This window comes from Dicentrarchus labrax, unplaced genomic scaffold (assembly GCF_905237075.1).
Source record: "Dicentrarchus labrax unplaced genomic scaffold, dlabrax2021, whole genome shotgun sequence".
In the NCBI taxonomy this organism is placed as follows: Eukaryota; Metazoa; Chordata; class Actinopteri; family Moronidae; genus Dicentrarchus; species Dicentrarchus labrax.
This window is the reverse complement of record NW_026136706.1, coordinates 28,949,946-28,972,233: the sequence shown is the minus strand read 5'-3', so window position 1 is coordinate 28,972,233 and position 22,288 is coordinate 28,949,946. Positions and strand designations below refer to the sequence as shown.

General features: G+C 41.1%; 1 protein-coding gene and 1 long non-coding RNA gene across 3 annotated transcripts in view; both read left to right on the top strand.

The window, feature by feature from the left end:
• LOC127365400 (uncharacterized) overlaps positions 1-22,288 on the top strand; it is a 177,316-nt gene that overhangs the window by 85,486 nt on the left and 69,542 nt on the right. The gene's annotated exons all lie outside the window — the stretch shown is intronic.
• Positions 1-22,288, top strand: part of vwa8 (von Willebrand factor A domain containing 8) — an 86,900-nt gene that overhangs the window by 10,056 nt on the left and 54,556 nt on the right. The window contains exons 7-22 of the mRNA XM_051403176.1: positions 222-271; positions 384-492; positions 615-719; positions 839-967; positions 2,860-2,994; positions 3,082-3,159; positions 6,673-6,833; positions 7,007-7,120; positions 10,334-10,520; positions 11,556-11,633; positions 11,723-11,838; positions 12,055-12,155; positions 13,251-13,357; positions 15,479-15,550; positions 16,374-16,450; positions 19,978-20,053. Of these exons, the coding sequence (XP_051259136.1) occupies positions 222-271; positions 384-492; positions 615-719; positions 839-967; positions 2,860-2,994; positions 3,082-3,159; positions 6,673-6,833; positions 7,007-7,120; positions 10,334-10,520; positions 11,556-11,633; positions 11,723-11,838; positions 12,055-12,155; positions 13,251-13,357; positions 15,479-15,550; positions 16,374-16,450; positions 19,978-20,053 (1,695 nt within the window). The remainder of the gene's footprint in view (positions 1-221; positions 272-383; positions 493-614; positions 720-838; positions 968-2,859; positions 2,995-3,081; positions 3,160-6,672; positions 6,834-7,006; positions 7,121-10,333; positions 10,521-11,555; positions 11,634-11,722; positions 11,839-12,054; positions 12,156-13,250; positions 13,358-15,478; positions 15,551-16,373; positions 16,451-19,977; positions 20,054-22,288) is intronic.

Below are 22,288 nucleotides of genomic sequence, written 5' to 3'. Positions count from 1 at the left end.
AATGTTCCCAAAAAGATCTGGGAATCATGCAGATTATTCCATTTTATGCCGCTTGTCTCATTTTCAGATTGTAGCCACATCTTGTGACCATACTCCCTCAACCAACAGTTTTCACCAATAAATCTTTGTGATTTTTTCCTTTCCCGTCCCTCTTGTATAACTTTTTCACAGTGCTCCTTAGAAGATCTAAGTGTGTAGTGTGTATTCTATATTCCTTTCAGGACCAGTTGGAGCTGTTGTACACTGCAGGACCAAACATTGCTGCAGAAAGGTAAGGACTGAAAGTAAACACTTACTAAAGCTTAGACCTTGGCCTGTTTGAGTATTCTTTTGTAGTCTTTGGAGTGTCAGTAGTTCTTCATGCCTTGTATCCTGTGTGTCAGGGTGTCCCAGCTGCTGTCACTAGCCACCACGCTGTGCTCCCAGGAATCATCCAACCTTGGCCTCCCTGACTTCCCTGTGGACAACCTGCTTCCTGCCCTCCATGTGCTGGTGAGAGTCAAGGCACTCTAAATCTGACTTACTGTCCCTTAGAGGGAGGGAGAGAGAATAAGAAAAATTACCTCTGTTAATGCATGGATGCTAGACCGCCTGTCTTTTCTGTGTTGTTGCAGAACTCTTTCCCCATGCTGTCCTCCCAGCAGCTAGTCCACAGACTTTACCCCTACAACAGCATCCTGGGCAAGGATGGGCGCACTGCTGTAGAGGGTGTACTCAGTGTAAGTCAAGATGTGCACGTCACTTTCATCTGTATGGGGTGTCCTCTAATGTGAACATACGATAAGATACTTTATTCAAAAGCATTCATTTTGGTCTATACATATTCTGTGGCACATAGAGATTTGAGCTTTTGGATGGTCGTCGTCAGCCAGCACCCAGCGCCATTTCGAGGTTGTCCGCTACCAGGGGTCTTGAGGGCCACGCAGATGTCACATTACGTATCGCGGACAAGGACGTCACATTTCAGGTACCAGTAGACTGGCTATATACATTATAAATCCCCAATGCTGACTATGTACACTGAACTACAAGGCCTGTGTGTGGCGATGGGGTGCTTTATTCTGATTCTGGATAAAGCGCACTGTTCATGCTCCTGTTAAAGATGCCCTATGGGGTTTTCTGTATTTATTTTGTATCCTACATCTTTTACATCCATGTTGCATCATGCAGTCTCCTTCATCACTGCCTTTGCTGGACCACAGCTGTGTACCATTACTGTCACATGTAGATCAGTGGAATAGTGGGAAACCATTGGCAGGAATGTATAATGCATGATCTACGTGCAATGTGGGTTCATGTGCGTCCTTGTATGTGTGCCTGAGACAAACGGAACACAAAGATCCTGCTCCATAGTCCTACTAAAGGTCAAAAACTCCACAGGGTAACTTTTAAATGGTTGAAATTATGTTTTGTAAAACGAATAATAAAGAAACTAAATGACAGAGACATTAGGCTAAGAGAAGAATCTTGTGCACTCTTACATTATTGTTTGATTTTGATATATAGATGCTGCAGGGATTCCGTATTTTTGTAGTCCAGCCCATAAGTTAGCATCGCCATGGTTCCTTTGACAAAAAGCTAATGGGATTGTTCCATTGGGTTTGGATTGTTGCAGGAAATTAGCTCTGTGGTGAACAAAGGTTTATGATACAGTTTTGTTCAGTAAGATAGTCTTCACTAATGAACACCACGTTTATGATCTTTGAAGCATAAATGTGATCAGCAGAAGTAAAAAGCTAACGTTAGGCTTTAAACAAACTACACCATGGTCACATGACATCAACGTCACCACCACTTAACTGCCAACTTGTAATTAAATCCTGGAATTAAAATCTGCAGGTTGTAACGTTAGAATAGTATAAACACAATGAAGCTGTAAAGGTGGACTAGTGAGTAGACAGTTTCTGTTTTAATGTCACCAACAACCTCTGTAGTCTCTTTTAGACACTTGTTAGCAACCGCCTTAGAGCCCTTATGTTTCTACAGTAGCTCAGAACAGACAAACCAACTGGGTCGTCATTTGGTGGCATCGTAGTTTTTCCTTTGTGCTTGGAAAGGGAGGGTGAAGCGAGTGAGACCCCGCTAGATGCAACTAAATCCTACACACTGGACCTTTTAAGATGTGGAAGCTTCCAAATTCACAGGTAGGTATTTACTGAAGTATTTCATGTTGTAGAACAAAGCGTGAAAATCTGTTAAGCTTGTGTTACCACAGACCTTATTTCAGGCATCTAACTGATTCCTGCAGCACTCTATTATCAGACTAGATAATCTGACTGACTGACTGTCCCCATGAGTGTGGTCATTTGACCTTCATCAAATTATGAACTAAAAACAACAGTCAGTGAGTCATACATAACGCAGAGATGTCCATTTTTCCATGGCAGGCCACCACAGGCAGACACACTGTATCAGTAGCCCTGACTGATACTCTGTAGTTGACTCCGTTGAGTTTTTGGAAGGAACATCTTTATCAGTCTGTAATTCTTCTTCTTGGATGAAAAACTAACTGTTTGTGAATGACTCACTGTGCGGGGTTTAGGAGAACAGAGATATTCCATACTTCTAAGAATAGTAGTGCTGATCTTCCAGCCAAACAAATGATATCACTTTTATTCACTCTCTGAAGTTGTATTTTTTTGTTTGTGGCAGTAGTTCTTTTGGCTTCTAATATGCTGTGCATAGATCATTTGATAACAGTGTTGTTGGAACATACAGTGTGTTTTTCTCCCAGTGATGCTGATAAGTCTGTGATTCATGGTTTATTTATTAAAAGGAATATTTTTCAACAACTTTTTTAGAATGATACAGCTGTTGGTTGTTCTTTCATGGTTATTTCTTGTCTCCATTAAACTTCAGGTTCCAGCAGGTACGAAGGAGCTGCGTCCACCCAACAGTAGCCCCACCTTCATCAGTACACCAAGCCACTCCCAGCTGATGGCTGAGATAATGCAATCACACATGGCTAAGGACATATGCCTGATAGGAACCAAGGTAGCTAAAACATATAATGAAAATTATACACAGATACAGTACACATGTGATCTCTGGTCTTAATATTAATCACTTTGTATTTTCTAGGGTTGTGGAAAGTCAGTGATTGCGAGAGAGTTCGCTGAGATGCTGGGTTACAGCATAGAGCCAGTCATGCTCTACCAGGTAAATAAAAACAGGTCTTCTAATTTATTATCTGTGAAAACGCCACAGAGCATGTGATGAAATGGTGTGTAATATCCAAATACAGAATTCCTTTTTATGTCAAAGCCCCCATATAATGACTGAGACCAGCACTCAAAATGAAGGATGTCCCGTAAAAATAGCACCTGGTACACAAAGATACAGTGTCTGGAGCAAGCTCATGATAGAGAAACATATAAAATTACAAATGAAATGAGTACTTTTAAGCATCATGGAATTGAATATATGTTTTAATTACCCTAAGTATTCAAATTTTAAAAATGTGAGTACCTAGCTCTACTACTATGTCACATTTATGCAATCTTGAGAGACCTGTGTTGCCAGTGTGTATCATAATTATTGAACATGTTAAAGACTATTGAACTCAAATATTCTTTAATAAGATAATTTCTTGTTGCCCTCAGAGAGCCTTTGCATAGTTATATCAGTGCAAAGGCTGTGCACAATCCTCATAGAAAAGATCTTTTTTCATTTCATCCCAGAAATTCACTATATCTGTAATGTGTTTTCCCTCTATAATCGGTATCAATCTCAAAAATCCCAAATAGAGACTTAATTTCTAAAAAGACCATGACCATTTGTCCGTCTTGGCCCATATTGTCACACAAAATGTTAGTATTTATTTAACTTCCTATAGCTACCTTTGCACTTCACACTTTGATAATGTGTTTTGTACGTATATACAGCCATCAAGCAACCAAGTGTTGTAGCTACTTAAAAAGTCCAATAATTTGAATTTTAGTCCTGACAGGTCTTAAAAGTTGATTGGATTAAGCAAATTAATGTTACTTTCAGTTTTAGCCTCTTTTCAATGTTGGAACCAATACCTATTGTCCTTCATATCCTTCATACTTTTTTGCCAGTATAACGTAGGTCTTAAATTGCATTAATAATGGTCTAAAAATTTAAGCTGTTGAAACCTGTGCAAGCCTTGTAGCCATGTCAAAAGTATTTTTGGATATGTGTTCATCACGTCAGGGAAAGCATATCACTGGCAGAGACTCACACACTTACTGACCTGTGAAGAAGGGTTTAACCAATAGGGAGAGGGGGCAAACAAATTGCACACAGTGAGTGAGGGGTATTTTATGAAAGAAGACCTTCTAATATGGAAAATGTTTCATCTGAAGAGAATGCTCTTCTCATGTCACATAACGCGTTTTAAACACAAGCATTTGAAACAAAAGTAATTTTATTATTCACACCATTATTCGCCCCCTTGCTGTATAATCATTTGGTTAATTGCCCCCAGTTGATTAAAGACGATAATGAAGATAATGGCTAAAGATGTGTTACACTATCCAACTTCATCTAAATGCTCAGAGCATACATGTCACGAATGTAGAGCCAGGGAAGGTGCAGTACAGTGGGATGGAGTAGATGTAGAAGGGATGGGTAGGGTAGGGATGTAGAATTAGGACAGCAGTTTGGCTAAAAGACCCACATCTGTCTTTCATTACCTGGGCCTCAGGGCCTCCTGCCAGAAACTGACACTGACTGGCAGAGAGAGAGCAACGAGAGACAGAAATGAATCTGAAGCTTTGTAAAACCTCCGACTGTGTGTGTGTGTGTGGGATTCTTTGGAATGTAGTCATCTGGGTGATTGTGCAGGAAACGGGTGTACTGAAGCCTTATGTATTAATGCATCATGCCGCAGCTATTTTTAGCTGGCTGAGGTCAGGGGTGACTTGTGCTGCGGGAATTGCGGAATCCTTCGCCGGGCAATTCAACTTGTCGGCTCTGAAAATCCCATTTTTGGAAGACAAAGTGACATTGAAGACTAGCAAGGAATATAAATATATTATCTGTTGGTGTCTGTCCTTCAATGGACAAAAACATAAAAACAACAACAACCCATTCCCTCTTTTGCAAACAAAAAAATGAACAATATTTCCCAGGAATGTAATTTATTTTAGAATAAGACTGTTCCCTTGATAGCTGACCACAGGGAGTGAGAGGGGAAGCATAACATTAACACACTTGTAACATATTACACACATTCTATTATACAGATCACGGAATAAGATAAAACAAAAAGATAAAACCATACAGAAGCTTTTACACAGATGCACAATGTACAGCAACTTACATTTGCAAATCTACCAAGTCTGATTAAATGTTGCCTTGTGTATTGTGGGGAGCAGCTTTGCAAAAAAAAAAAAAAAAAACCTGAAAGGAAAAGGTAGATGAGAGCCCAGTTATACTCCTCTCATGACAGGTGATCAGTTTACAGAGTGCAGAAAGCAGGTTCTGGTGACACATTTAACTTCTGGTAAACCGATGGTGGAAGAAGTACTTCAATCTTTTACTTGTGTAAAACCAATACCACAGTTTAGGAATACCCCCACCACAAGTAAAGGTATTGCAGGTAGTTATTCAAAAAAGGTCACTTATCTTTTAACTGTCTTCAATATGTAGTTGTCTTTTCAACATAACACCTAGCACATAGCATATCTAAGTACAGGAAAGGAGGAAGTTGACTGAATTCTGACTAAGAGTTGCTAAACTGTTATTGGAGGACAGAGCAAAAAGGGGAGGGACTTAGGAAGGGTCAATACAAGAAATGCCATCAAAGCTGTGCATGTCAGCAGACATAATAACAGGTTGTTTAAACAGCCTGGAGAGAAAGTCACTCAAGCGACCTGCTAGGTTAACTGGAGCGACCCCTTTACTGTGCCTGCTGCAAGCACAGCAATCACAGTGTGTATGTCTCCTGGAGAAATCATTTATTATTCTAACCTTTCAGAGAAAATCCACAATATGGAATATACTTGACAGTTGCATAGTGTGGGAGTATGGGCCGTGTATCTTGATGCTCTGACAGCTGGTTTTCTGAAACACGCAGACAGACCACAGAGGCGTTCATTATGTTGGTAGGTTACACAGAGACGGATGGAGTGATTTGTCCCTTTGTTTGAGGACACCAGACACTCTGTCAGCAGTCCTCCTGTTAATGACATTTAGAAATTATTAATGTCCATGACGTCCTCCTGGCCTTATCCTGTCTGACCTAACTGTGGTTAAAGAAAGATGTCCATTTATCTCTGGCCTTTAATGGGCTGCGCCTGCCCTGCCGTTGATGATAGTACTTCATGATAGCACCAAATGGAAAATATAGCGCCTGTGTTTGACTTAATGAAAAAGGTCTTCTTGCTGTGGAGCAGTTAGCAGTTCAGTACTGACTGCCTGGAATAAATTGTACAACTCAGCTTGTATTCCCTCCTCTACCCTCCGTCTCTGCCATGACTCAGTAGCGTGATAGTGAATATGACAGGCTTGCTCCGCAGACGTTTCCCCCCAAACAGAAATGCGCCATTAGCTGTTATCTGCACAGCAGATATATCAAATGTAGCAGCAGATTACAGATATAGTCGATTGCAATAAGAACCTCAGCTCTCTTTATCCCGTCCCACTGTGTGATATTTACTAGCACACTTCCTACATTGCTCTTAATCCCTCATCCTTCACTTCCAGGACATGACAGCCAGGGACCTTCTTCAGCAGAGGTACACTCTCCCTAACGGAGACACAGCGTGGAGGCCGTCTCCACTGGTCACTGCTGCCATCGAGGGCAAGCTGCTGCTTTTGGACGGCATACACAGGGTCAACCTGGGAACCCTGGCTGTGCTTTCTAGGTACTTCAGTTTGCTAAAAATACACAGTTTCCAATATTTACTGGTTGTGTTATTTTAAGAATAATGTTGATATCATTGCTCGTAATATCTTCTGTTTTCTATGCTGTCTTTTTATTCTGTTCTTCTACAAACACCTATTTCTCAGCTCATTCCACTGTGTTTTGTGTTCCCAGGTTACTCCACGACAGGGAGCTGGATCTGTATGATGGGACCAGGCTACTGAGATGGGATAAATACCAGACACTAAAGGAGCAGCTGCACTTCAGTGACCAGCAACTGCAAGAGAGGTACACATACAGACACAGGCTCTGGAAGTAGGAGTGCCGAGTGCGCTGCAGCAATCTCACATAATGAAAACTTCATCAAAATGTTAATTATCATGACTTTCTTTGTGTAAAGTGAATTTCACACATTTAGCATTTAGTATGACATCATTATATAAACAGACTTCCTCTCAGCACCCCAGCTCTGACTGAGTTCCAGCGTCCCTGCACACACATGCAGGTCAGCTCACAGAGGGTTATGGGTTAAGTGTGGGAAAAGTAAGGAGCATTTTAGGATTATATATTTCAGCATTAGCGCCATAACAGGAAGGAGGAGTCAGAGCGAGGGGGAGAGAGAACTGGAGAGGGAGGCAGAGAGTGAAGACAAAAATAGCATTCCAGGTAGAGCAAGAGAGCGGCATTCAGATTTATGATGCTTGCGTCTTCTGAAGGCTCTGTCTCACCCGTACAGAGGACTGAATATTCCTGTTACAGTCACCATCTCTCACAATTTAGGGATGTCTACAGTAAAAAAACTTTCATTAAAAAAGTCACGAAAATGAAGAGAAGACTGACGCATACTGTACGTTTGTGTTGAATCTTCTAGATCTGTATTTCATATCATCCAACTTATCCAGAGCCTCCTGTCAGGGACGGAGTCTTACCAGGTGTTCAGACTGAAAATAGCCCAAAGTTTAAAGAATGCTTGGGTCTGCAGTAGTAGGGAGTGTTGGAAATATGGTTGTTTCAGCAATAGATTCATTAGTTTGAGGGCTTATTATACACTAATTTATGAAACTATGAGGCAGCATTTCACATTTCAGCCATATATCGTATGTGAATGACCGGTGTTGGTCTTGACCTTAACTCTACCCTGTATATGACTCATGCGTCTGTGCGTGTGCACGTCTTAAAAACCCACCTAAGCTGGCAGGAAGGATGTTTGTGGTGGGGCGTCTGGGCTGAAATAAACCCACTTCCTCTTCCTCTGCTCTTGTGGCTCAGACAAAATGTGTGCATGCGTGTGTGTGTGTGTGTGTGTGTGTGCATGTGCGTGTGTCCACCAGGATTTGATTGTGTATTACAGTACAAGTTACGCGTTTTTCTCTCAATATCCAGTTCAATGTTTAATGTTTCTGGTAGAGCTGCAACAGTTAGTCGATTAATGGGTTAGTTGGCAACCAACTATTTTGATAATTAATTGGTTTGAGTAATTTTTTAAGAAAAAGTCAATTCTCTGATTTCAGCTTCTCCAATGTGAATATTTTCTGCTTTCTTTAGTCCTCTATGACAGTAAACTGAATATCTTTGGGTTGTACACAAAACAGGACACTTTGTGATCAGTGATCAACATTTTTCACCATTTTCTGAAATTTTATGGGCCAACAACTAATCAATTAATCGAGAAAATGATCAACAGATTTATGAATACATTATGAATAAATAATATAATAATTGTATTTATTAATAATAAAATAATATGCTGCGCTCTAGTAGCACACATACATATGACAAAGTCACATGCATATAAATATATATACATGCATATATACCGTATATAAAGTCTCTGACTTTGTCATGTCTGTTTGCTGCACCAGGAACCTTACATGCTGAACTGGATACTGAGAGAAAATACTCGTAGCTCCTGCTGAGATTCTGATCACTCTGCCTGCAACAGTGTTTCCTTTTGCAAACCTCTTTGCAGCAATGAAAACAAGACGCAATTGTGCTTGAGGCAGTGGATGAAATCGTTATGGATTGTGTCCCTGTTTCCCTGATAGTTAATGTTGTTTCCCGTAGCAACAGATAGAAATTGTACCACATTTTGGAGTGTCTGGCTCCAGACCAGCAGTGAAATTGTTACCATTTATCAATCAGGTTTGGATTCGTGATCAACCAATATGGCTTTTTCAGGGCTGATACAGATACCAATAAAAACAAAACAAAGAGACAAAAAAATTACAATAATAATAATGACGTGGGACATCATGAGGTGCTTTCGCCAGGAGACACCTATTTTCTCTGTTCTCTCTTTTTCCTTTCTTTATATTCCCTCACCATATTTACTTATCTCTCTCGCTCTTTTTTTCTCTTCCTTGTCAATTAGTCTGCCTTTTTTTTCTCTATCTTCTTTTCCTCTCTCTATTTCTCAGCTAATACACCACTCCCCCTTGTTGCTCCTCAACAATTACACACACACACACACGCACACACACGCACACACGCACACACACACCCACACACACACACCCACACACTGGGATCCTTACAACAGACTGCACTGTATCCATATAATTTATACTAACCCTTGTGTTTATTCAGAGCCAAAGAAGCACATTTTAATCTATTTTAGCATCAATCTGATAAAATGAATAGCGATACAATAAAAAAATGCTGAATATCAAATCTGATAATTGGCCAGGCTGATAATCGATCTCTCCCTGGTTATTGATTATTAAAATGAATTTATGCAACAAGACTGTATAGAGCGAGCAAGACGGCAAGAAAAAGTGAGTGCATGAACAAGACAGACAACATTACCTAAACTCACTTCTTATAGTGAATTACAGGGCATGGTTATAACGCCCAATAATAGCAGCCTCTGATATCTTCATATATGAAATGTCTTCCCACACACTCCAGTGACGATGATGATGGTTAGCGCCCGCTTCCACCCACATTAGAATAAATATATCCTGTTGCAGTGTGGGTGTTTCTGTGGGGTGATAGAAATGGACTTTGCTGTCCTCTTGAATCAGAGAATTACACAGGCAGCTGTCAAAAGTCATGCTCTTGTCCCTGACATAGATTGGTTAGGACACACACACACACACACACACACACACACACACACACACACACACACACACACACACACACACACACACACACACACATCCGTGACAAACAGCATGTGCACCTGCACTCTACAACTACTTGAACACGGCTAAACAGATGTTCAACTGTATGTATATTCCACTGCTAGAGTGTAACTGTTACACTGTGTGTGTGTGTGTGTGTGTGTGTGTGTGTGTGTGTGTGTGTGTGTGTGTGTGTGTGTGTGTGTGTGTGTGTGTGTGTGTGTGTGTGTGTGTGTGTGTGTGTGTGTGTGTGTGTGTGTGTGTGTGTGTGTGTGTGTGTGTGTGTGTGTGTGTGTGTGTGTGTGTGTGTGTGTGTGTGTGTGTGTGTGTGTGTGTGTGGTGGTGCGTGCGTGTGTGTGTGTGGGTTTATTTTCAGGTCAATCCTCCCCATCCATCCATCATTCAGGGTGCTGGCCCTGGCCGAGCCCCCCGTTGTGGGTGCCAGTGCGAGCAGCAGCAGCAGAGGTCAGCAGTGGCTGAGCCCAGAGCTGCTCACTATGTTCCTCTACCACACGGTCACCCCGCTGTCCAAAGCAGAGGAGATGGACCTCATACAGGGACTGGTGAGACACACACCTTCATACTCTCTCATCCATTTTTTTTTTACTTCCACTGGTTACTGCTTTGTGTACATTTAATACATTTATGAACAATCCAGCGTTATGTTGGTGCAAACGTTATTGTGATAAACTGGTCAGATCAAAACAAAATACACTGAAATTGTATATTTTACTAAATCTTTATAACTTGTTATTTTATATTGACAATATAAGAAAATAGTGCATTGACAACAATAGGTATGGGGTGATTTAATGTCACGATTATCTGAAAATAATTGAGATGCACAAAATATATATATGCAAAATGTAGTTAGAATTATTTGACTGAGTCAGTCAGTCTCCATATTAAAATGCCCAACTATACAGCAGAAATAAAAATGTGTACAACCATGTTTTGGTTTCTGTAGCTAATTTCCCTGTTACGGGGGTTGAATTTTTATATAACTTACCCGTTTAAATTATATTAAGGCTTAAAGTTCTTTGAGTGACAAGTGGGTTATATGTGTCAATACTAGGCCTACCGGTAAATTATATGACCGTTTGTGGGTAAGTGCTGTCCTGTATTGTAAAATTCCTGAAAATGTCCTGGATAATGATTTCTTAAACAGAATCCCTGATTTTGGAATGACTGGAAAGATGTAGGCTCCCCCTTGTGGCAATTCAAGGTTTCAATCAGGAAATCAATAAAGGACTGTACATTAGCGAGCTAGGCAGCTTTTTCACGATTATTATATTATAATGCAAATGCACCATTTTGTACTTGTCTTAGTGTGCTTTATCACAGTACATGATGATATTGTATATCGTCCCATCCCTGCTGTTGCTTTATTTTTTCCATCTTCATTTATTGCCTGATAGCTTTTGAACAGCACCACAAACTAGCCATGTATACCTAATAATACTGGCCACTGAGTGTATGTCAACTGGGAAAAATCTATTCTGGATCAAGATTTCTGTAGTTCAAATCCACTTCTCTTCTTATCTAAATACCATAATCTTCATCAGCCACTCTCTCTTTCTTTTTCTCCCACTTCTTAGATTCTTAATGTTCCAAAGGAAGCAGCAGAGAATCTACTGCACCTCACACACAATCTCCGTAAGACAAACGACCCCACGGTAAGTTTGTATGTGTGTGTTAGCTCTTATCAGTTTGTTAAGATGTGTGCCATCGAAGTCATTTATTTGTGTGCGGTGTGTGTCTCCAGGCACAGTCTCTGGCCTCTTCTCTCTCCACCAGACAGCTGTTGAGGATCTGTCGCCGTCTCTCTCAGTACCCTGAGGAGAGCATCGCCCACGCTGTCAAAAAGGCTTGTCTTTCCAGGTACACACACACACACACACAGACTCAAAATAAATGTGTGTTTATCTTGGCTTTGATACAGATGATTCATTTTTGATAAAAAACGTGTTTTAATGCTGTATGATTGTGTGCACCAGTGATTAATTGCCTGTGTGTGTGTGTGTGTGTGTGTGTGTGTGTGTGTGTGTGTGTCTGTGTCTGTGTCTGTGTCTGTGTCTGTGTCTGTGTGTGTGTTAGGTTCCTGCCCAGCCTGGCCCGTGCTTCTCTTGAAAAAAGCCTTGCTAACAGCTCCATACAGGATAAACCAGATCCTGCTGAACACACTCGTGACTTCAGCTGTAAGTTCCACTCAGCTACCTAGATAAGATTTATTTAACCACATTTGTTTCATTTGTTTTGCTGCTATTTTAGGGTTTTTCCTGGGTGAAGCTGATTGCAGGCCACCCATCAGTGTTGCAGTATCAACTATAAACAAATACAGCATAGACAAAGCTGTATCTAAAAGGTGCAGATGGAACTAGTATTTCAATATCCTCAAAGGAAAGAAACCATTTAAACCACAATCATTTCTGTTTCTTTAAATATAAGAATACACTCAGTCGGCTGTTTCTGTCATCTGAGTCATACAGGCAATCGTTATGATTATAGGTAATGATTTTAAAATTAATTGAGCCTGTGTGATTATTATACTAGCATAAATAGTGTAGTCACTGGTTCCACAGGAGAGGAGCTTGGTAACTGAAGGCTCTGGCTCCTGTTCTACTTTTTGAGACTATAGGAACCACAAGTAGCCCAGCATTCAGAGAACGTAGTGTTCTAGAGGGGTAATAGGGTACTATGAGCTCTTTAAGATATGAAGGGGCCTGATCATGAAGAGCTTTATAGGTGAGGAGGAGGATTTTAAATTCTATTCTACATTTTACAGGGAGCCAATGCAGAGAAACTAGTACAGGAGAGATGTGATCTCTTTTCCTAGTTCCTGTCAGTACTCATGCTGCAGCGTTCTGAATTAATTAATTCTGTTTTAATGTTTCCAGATGTTTGATATCAGGATGTTGAGCTGAGAACTGACAAGTTGAACGTTGACCAATTAAAACGGACCCACCGTGGTGACGTTTTTGGTGGAGCTGTTAGTTTAATAGTCGACTTGGAAGAAAGCGAACGTTTTGACAATAAGCTACATCAACACAACAGTATGTGGAGTTAAACTGGACAGCCCCAATAACCTCTGAATAGTTCTACTTGTTGTTAAATTGCAGCCAACGGGGGTGCATTATGTCGGCAGGATCATTTAAAAGGCAACCGTGACTACATTGTGCGTCTGCCCCATTTCTGATACCGTGGTGACAGAAATTTAACAATGGCGGGCCGCCGCTCCAAAATCAACATAGAAGAAACACTACATACTGACTTCCTCTCCTGCATTTCTCTAGGTAAGATAAAGGATGGTGTGTTGACTATTGGCAATGTGTCTGCTCCCATCTACAAGCCGAACGAGAAGATGAAGGTTCCAGACGTGCTCTTCTATGATAACCCCCAGGTAAATATACTCAGTGAGACACATGTCAGTCTAAACCAAAGCTGTGACTGTAAGACAACACTCTTTACTGATTGTAAAAAGAGGGCTGGAAAAGACATTTGATCAAATCGGGATCATGGAAAATAAATAAGAGCAAAAAGTTGGATTAAAAACAATAAAGAATAATACTTTGGTTAATTTTTTTCACTCAAACTGAGAAAGGTCACTCTTGATTCTTCACCACAATATTCATATCATTCAAATGAGTCATACGCCAGTGAAAAGACAGCTTTGTTTCCCCTTCATTCCTCCTTCTGCATTGTTATTAATATTCCTCTGTCCTTGTTGCAGTGTGTGACATTATTTCATTATGAGGGATTTTACTTTTAGTTCTGGTATTAGCTGATATTTTCCAAGGCCATACTCTTTGTTGTTCTTGCTGAGCCCTTTTCAGATACACTGGAGTCTCAGAGATGCTAATCTCAGTCATAGTCTGACTGTAAAATCTGCCCCAGTACACTGTAACTGACCTCTGAATGCTGTTATTGATGGATTTTGTCGGATAAGAGGGCAATCTAATTCGCCACTTTGTTGCATTGGAGCAGCAAGACACCAATAGTTGACTTCATTGAATGGTTGTCATGCAAAATCAGTAGGTACGTTACATCTATCTCTAAAACAGATGAGATTCCTTCAGGAGGTCGGTATGTCTGGGTTCGAGTTTACCAGTTTTTGCAACTTTCAGAGCCCAACGATACAACAGTCACACCCACTTTATGCCATGATTCAGGGCTCCCACACGTCTTGGAAAACCTGGAAATTCAGAGACTACTTTTCCAGTCATGGAAACACCTGGAAATGAATTCAAGTGACCAAATATCCTGGAAATAATCTATCTTGTGCTGGAAAATTCTAGTTGTATTTTAGCCTGTCCTGCAGCCAAATTAATGTTAGGGTTAGAGGGAAGCTGTAGTCAATAGACCTTTTTCACAGCAGCCATTTTGACATCAAATAGTAGGGTAAACACAGCTCATTGGCTGCGCAGTTTTGACTCGTCCATAGTAGGAAAAATGGCGACCTGCCTGGTCACACACATTCTTGTATTCGAGGTAAACAGTACACTGAAATATGTTTGTGAAACAATTTTAAGTGAGAAATAGTCAACACAGTAACAGAATCTGGATCCATATTTGATCAGCACTGCCTGGTTTGACAGTTTGATCTGAGTTTGGTGCGTTGAGCTGGACGGACTTGTCAGTCACAATGTAGCCACACCCTAAAGCATCTATTTTACTGTAAACGGGAACGTCATTTACTAAATGAACATCATGCTGTATGGAAGAAGACTGAAACTAGAGATAGAGACTATAAACCCCTCAGGAAACTGTTGACTGAGCTCAGAAATCAAGTGAGATGTAGGCTCATTTCTGCATTGGCTTCACTTCACAGACCTGGAAACAAACCCGAATTATATACTCTCAGTGGTTCTCAAAAAAATGGCCTTCATATTTTTGCCATGCCCTGAATCAAAACTGCTTGATCGGCACATAAATTCATTTCAGTTGAGTTTAGTTAGGCTAGGTTTGGCCTTAAAGAGTCTTTTGCACACATTAGGTTTAGATAAAATGACACCCTCATGTAAGGTAGATGTTAGGTTTTACCAGGTGAGACTTTGACGTCTGATGCCCATCTCATTGGCCACTGAGGCCCAGCGTGTCTGGGGAGGAGCCAGCTATGGAAATGACTCCTATGGCAATACAGATGACGCTACGTGACCCAGTTTTATCTCTTTGCTGTCCTCATTCTGCCCTTTTTCTTCTGCCTGCTTGCATTGGAGACTGAAATAAGAGTGGAAGAGGGTAAGATAGGATGAGATCGAGGAGGATGCCCTATTTTGTCAGCGACCTGCTTTCTGTCTTCTGAATAGAAGCACAGTTCTAAAAAGCAGAGGAGAGGACTGAGTCAATTTTCTTTCACAAACCAATGTGGTCTATTATTAGTTTTATCTTTAAACAGTGCTTTTTCATAATATGTGAAAATGCTATTCGTCATAATGCCCATCTGGATTTTATTGATGTGTCCATAACAGTAATCAGAATTTCTGTGCCAGTTGAATGTTTATCTGTTTGAATCTCTCTGCAGCACATGATGGTGATGGAGGACATGTTGAAAGACTTTCTATTAGGAGAGCACCTCCTTTTGGTGGGCAACCAGGTGAGTGACATATGAAAACATTCAACTTCCTGCTTTACTTAAAATCCCCCAGTCCCCAGACAGGCCCTGTTAAGACTGGGGCCTCAAGAACCTATATGCATAAAGGTCCAATCATGATCACTATCATGATCCCACTTTGATGTCATGTAAAATATGCAGAGCTGAGACTGCTATCTCCTTTTTGCAGAAATGGCTCTTAGTAAAGTAGGGAAGAGTTATGAATGCTCCCTGCACCCTGATGTCACCCTCCAACCCCACCCACTCACAGCTCACTGTGGGCATAAGGAGACAAGTAGCACCTCCTTGGGGACATTCTGTGTCTCTAGACAGGTCCTAACGGGTAGGGTTAAAGGGAGGAGGAGGAGAGAGTGAGAGTGGACATGTTGTACTTGCAGCCAAGGCGAGGTAGCCTGTGTGTGGGGTTTTTTTTGCATGAATGTTTATGTTAGAAATTCAACTGAGCGGGAGAAGCTATTTGCAAATTTGAGTGCACGACCATGCATGGGCGAAGAAGAGACATTAGGAGCTGTCAGAGCTGCTTACTGGACGTCTGACAGACTGGCTGAGAGACTCAGCAGCCATCCAGGAGAGGCAAGCTCTGTGGGAAGCCAGTGGGAGTACCAGAGAAGATTCCCTGTCAGAACGCAGCAGCATCAAAACTTAAGGGACATGCTCGACTCTCCCTCTCAGCGCTGCCTCTCTACAGATGAAACGGACACCTCTTTATCTCCCTCTACAGCCTATGTTACTGATACACAGTTGGTGTGTTAAGATTTCATTAAATTGTGCTGGTTCTGAATGTTGTGTTTGTATCCTTCCATAGGGTGTGGGTAAGAATAAAATAGTGGACCGGTTCCTGCACCTGCTGAACAGGCCAAGAGAATACCTACAGCTCCACAGGTAAGGAGAAGTGTTTAACCCAAACACAAAGATCAAAACTTTTTTGAACATTCACACATCAGTTTGTGAAATATTATGCTCATTTCAGGTTCATACTTGTATTTAGGGGATCGACTAGTTTATTTTTCCAGACATTTCCATCAAAAATAAAGTGAATCCTATGGGTCGCAACAGATGGCGTGAGTAGATGAAGAGTTTTGTGTAGCAGCCAAGAACAAAGGAATTGGACTGGACTGTTACCTAACCTTTTGTGGTGCCATGTTGCTCTATGATGTCATAGCAAAATGGAAGAGGAGGCTGAATTTAAATGAGGCGCGCCAGGCAGTGTTTTCTGTGGGAGACAGTAACTCCCTTTGGCAGACCTTTTACATGCACAAAAAAAACTATATAACATACTTAAGCACAGGGAAACCCCAAAAGGCATAATATGGCCTCTTCTCTTTTAAAACTTTCTCTGAATATGTTCTTTAAAAAAAAAAAAAGCACAATAGGTCCTTTGCGATACATTTTTATTCAGACAGCTTCTGTATTCACGTATAGAGTCGTCCGTGTGTGGGTAACCAGCTGCAGAGCCACAGCTCTCCAGTTCACTATCAATTATCAATCGAGGGCCATTTTCAGGGTCCAAAATTAACAGTTTGTTTTTACAAGACAAAATTGTTTTTACCAGACATAGAATTGCATCATTTGACTAAAAATAATTACCTCAAGTTTTGAACCTTTCTGAACCTTTTGACTTTCAGATTTTAGCTTAGACCACGTTCACACCGCAAGTCTTAATGCTCAATTTTTTGCTCAGATCCGATTTTTTGTTTGGCTGTTCACATTACCTTTTAAAATGTGGCCTATATCAGATTCCAGTGTGAACTTTTTGCGGTTTCGAACTGACCCGCATGCACAAAAGAACAATAACAATGACATCAGACGCAGCACGCTGTTGCACTAAAGTTAGGGAGGTTATGGAGGAAGTAAGCATTTTCGCTTTTATTTCAAAATGTTTGTGTAATGGCAGCCGTAACATTAATGAGCAGGTGCTGAGGAGGAGAAGAATGAAGAGAAAGAGAGCCAAATTGGCTATTTTGGCCTTTTGCGGGGTTATTGCTGCAAATTGGCTTATTATTAACTCGCCGGCGCATAATTGTGGCAAATGTCGATGTATCAAATCCGCCTTGGTTGTTCACACTGCGGCCGCTTTGAAAAAAATGGGTCTGATTCAGGACCACATATGGAAGTGGTCTAAATCTGATTTGAAAAAATCAGATCTGGGCAGTCTGAACGTGGTCTAAGACCTTGGGGCTCCTGTGTTGTTCAGATGCCAACGCTTGCAAAAAAACACTGACCATTGTGACTATTCTCCTCATTAGGAATGTGTCGCCAAATCTCTTAATGCGCAACACAGATTATTCTTATAGCAAAAGAAAAGAAAGTTTAGAAAGTACCAAATAGTAGCAGCTGCTTTGATTTGATTAACTGACGTCATGATACGGTGGGCAGTGAGGGTCACATTAGTCTCAGCCAAAACATTTCAACTTTGCCCTACAGTATGTTTACAAAATCTTTACCATAGAAACCCATGGGTGAACCCAATTTATTTTTCTGCCAAAACCAAAATTTAGCAGCATTTGCAGCTTGGCGAGTATTAATTTCAGACCCTTTATTATTTTTCGAAGGGGGGTTTAACAGACACAGAGCAGAACAGAGAAATGCTTCCTTATTATTTCATCTCCTGTGTCAGTCAGTGTAGCTGTTCACCCCCATACACGGAACAAACGCCATGAAAGTGTCCCATAAACGCTGACCACCTACCTGTAATGAACCTGAGAGTTCATCATGAACTCTGCATCATTTAAAAAATGAAAAGTCAAACGGGTGTGAAGTGTGTCAATACTACTGATAAATGAGCATTTGTGAGCAAGTGCTCGCCTGTATTGTCATGAAATAATCCTGGAAAATGATTTGGAAAAAGAGTGGGAACCCTGTGGGCTGAGTCCTTACTGCAGCGGACTGTGTTCGATTCCAGCCTGCTGCATGTCATCCCCTCCCTCTGCGCCCATTTCCTGTCTCTCCTCCACTGTCTCTCTGTCCATTAAAGGCAAAAAAGTCTGATAATAATTATTATAATAATAATAAGAAGAAGAATAAAAGTCTCAGTTTCTCCGGTGTTTTAATACTGCATCTTGCTATTACTGTTGGAATATTGAGAGGCTCCCTAATGGGATATCAGTCTCTAAAACACGTCAGTATCTACTGTGATGTACTGGAATGCTTTTTCAGGAGTAATAATCTCATATTTTTTCTCAAGTACTTATAGTTTCCCAATAAGAGGAACAAAGTCTATTTAAGAGAGATGTGGGCAGCCAGAATTTTCTCTTTCCCATATAAGGGTGTCAAACATTATTTTGGTCCTCAGGAAATTAGGCCATCCTTCACTAGAACAAGGACTTCACATGCCCATATTAAAGAAGAACCGTTTGAAGAAGTCCTTGTTAGCTCAGGTCCACTGCTTCTATAAATACGAATACTCACACGATCACAACTCAGGAAAATTAGGTCACAGGCTCACACCTCAGGAAAATCAGGTCAGAGTTGCTCATCCATAGATCAGTGTGTGGTGTGCTGTGAAATCAGCCATGCTGTTGAATGTAGCTTGGAGGCAGGGATGGGCCTTGTATTGATTTTGGCTCTAATAAGAAGGCACTGTTTCAGAGTCGATGAATCTGTGACAGGAGATAGGCAGCAAACAAAATGCCAATAAAAGTCATCACTTGTATGAACCTGAAGAACTGAAGTAACGCTTCAATCCTGTATCAATGGCAGAGTCAGTGGTGGCCAACAAGACACATGTAGACATTTCTCCTCTCGGCCTGCGTGTGCAGTTCGTCAAAGTCTTGTGAAAGTTGAAGTGGAGCCGAGCATGGATGTGGCCTGGTTAGCTACTGTAGCAGCAGCTAATATTAGACCGGAGCAGAGGCAGGGAGATCTGTGCATGTGGCTTTTGGGAGCCTGTGACTGAGAGCCTACAGAGATGTGGCTCAGAAAAGCAAGAGAGATGCAGCCAGCCAGGAAGGAAACTAGGACGGCTCCTGGGTCACACTGCGAGACGTCGAGGAGAGAGGGATGTTCAGAGAAAGAGGGGAGGGGGGTCATTTTAGGCACCTCTAGGGAATCAAAGTTGTTGGGGGAGATGCTGGGGAGACGTTTGTGTCGCTGGCTTGTTGAACTCAAGTGCAGTGTTACTGACACCCTTTTTCACTGGCCTGCATCTGACGATTAACCGCTATAAAAATAACTTGCAGTTGGGAGCAATGAACTGTTAGAGAGGAAAAGAGAAATCTGACATCACTTTTTATTAGAAAGAGACCTGTTCCTAATAATTGATAAATGAAGGTTTTTAAGCTGCACATTTTATATCTTACCTAATTCTTACCTCATTTTGATTGATTTTTCAAAACTTTATAAATGAATATCTACAGCGTCATCCCCATATCTTGCATGTGTGTGTATAAACTTGTTTTCTGCTCCCCCAGGGATACAACGGTCCAGACTCTGACCCTGCAGCCCTCAGTCCGAGACGGCATCATCATGTACGAGGACTCACCTCTGGTCAGTTAGCAACACACACACACACTTCCTTTGTAGTTATTTTTACCGGATCATTTTCCTTGCATATGTAGTAAATATTTTTTCACAGCCCACTAAATCCAGAAATAAAAGTGTGGTTTTTCTTATCAGTCACCAGTCCTGGTCCTTTAGAGATTCAGCTGTGGCCATCTGATCTTTGGAGACAACACACTGTGACCTCATAAATATGAGGTGTAATTACATGGCAAAGTACTAATTCTTGAAAATGGACATGAGTGAATGACAATAAAAGTTTTTTAATAGCATGACACAGTAGCTCTACAATAATGTTTTTTTTTACAATTTTTTAAATTGGTCATATTTGCTGAAACTTTCACTAGGAGGAGTCAGAGGAACCTGATTTTTTTCCACAGATTATCTGTCTCATGTACTACTGTCAGGATATAGTGAAAGTTTCAGTGAATATGATATGAAATATGTTATTTTTATTAAAGTTACTTACTGCAGCTTTAACATAAAGTCTCCACATCTAACTTAACGATTACATGAATGCAAATCTTTGGATTTTTATTAGTTTGCCACATTGCACATATTCTTTATAATGTGAACATTTGCACCTTCCTTTGTCAGTATGTTGCTGTTGGAGATAAAAATTAACAAATCAAATCAAATTTATTTATAAAGCACATTTTAAAAACAATCCTTGTTAACCAAAGTGCTGAACAGACCAGAGCAGGTGGACAAAATCACTATTAAGAGAAACCTAAAGAACGAGAAACATCAATGCACACAGCTCACAGATAAACACATAGGCACCAGACAAGAAATCAGCTACATCAGGACGATTCGAACACCAGAGTAAAAGTATGTTCTGAGCCTGGAGGGGCCAGATCTGGTATGGAGGGGGTTGCTGTCCCACAGTCTAAGGGCAGAAAAAGGGAAAGCTTTCTCACCCCTGTGCTTAAGTTTAAAATCCAGGACAGCCAGGAGCCCTAAGTCAGCCGACTTGAGGGACATGGATGTAGAATAAGGGGTTGGGAAGTCTGCGATATAGGAGAGGGCCAGCCCATTAATGGCTTTTTAAACAAATAGATCTATTCTGAACCGTACTGGCAGCCAATGGAGAGAGGTCGGAATAGGCGTAATAATCTCCCTCTTCCATCTAGCATACGAACCAGTTGCAGGTGGGACAGGGATGACTGAATTATCCCAGTATACAGGGAGAGGCAGTAGTCCAGGTGGGAGGATATACAGGCTTGTTTAACTTTCTCAAGATCTTTCAAATACAGAAACTGCTTAATTTTGGCAATGGCACCAAGCTGGAAAAAACTGGCTTTTACTAAAAGGTGGAGTCAAATATCACACCAAGGAACAAATTCATATTTAAAGGCCCCAATGGTCCTAACATTATACATTCCATCCTCCACCTTTTAAACACTAGCTCTATTTATTTTAAAGCAGGAGTATTTGACACATTTCTATTGTAAATTTCTAGTTTATATTTATGGTTCTTGACTTTTGCAGTTCATCTACCTGGCAATAAACCAATTTCTGACTGACGAACTGTGGAATGGAAATGGTTGAACTGTCTACGAACTTAATTTGGGGGTGAAATGAAGGATCCAACATTTAGCAACATCCTCTGGAGCAGACATTAGCAAGAGAAGACACTTAAAACATGGAGTGAGAGACAGGTACTGAAACAGGAAACAGGAGCACAAGTATCAGACATGTCAGGCGTATTTGAAAATAGCTCTGGTCACTCCGTGTATCACACCAGCAGGAGGGAAAACAAGGCATTGTGGTCTTTTTAATCTGTCTGCCACCCAGCTTCCATAATGTACCCACTATCCATCCTGCTTTCTTTGTCTCAGCTTCCATACCCCTCTCATGCCCCTCTCCCCTTACTGACTCACCTTCATATCTGACTTCAGTTGACCGTTCTCACAACAGACATTGGACTTGTAATGGCAGAAAAAGCACAGGTGTAACTAATAATATTAATGAACGCCCCAGTTAGTGCTGCCAATGAGCCAGTAATAGCGAAAACTGGAACACCGACACGGAAAACTGTCACTAGTCTGTACACACCAAGCCCAAAGGAATAACTCTGTGCTTTCAGGTGATTTTGTCATAGTGGCCTCACTTGGTATTGCAGTATATCATGGCTCACCCTGGACCAAAAAAAAGAAGCAACTCCAGAGTGCTTGCTCTTATGGGCCTGAGGTTTCTTTTGGTTTATCCACCCAACAGAGG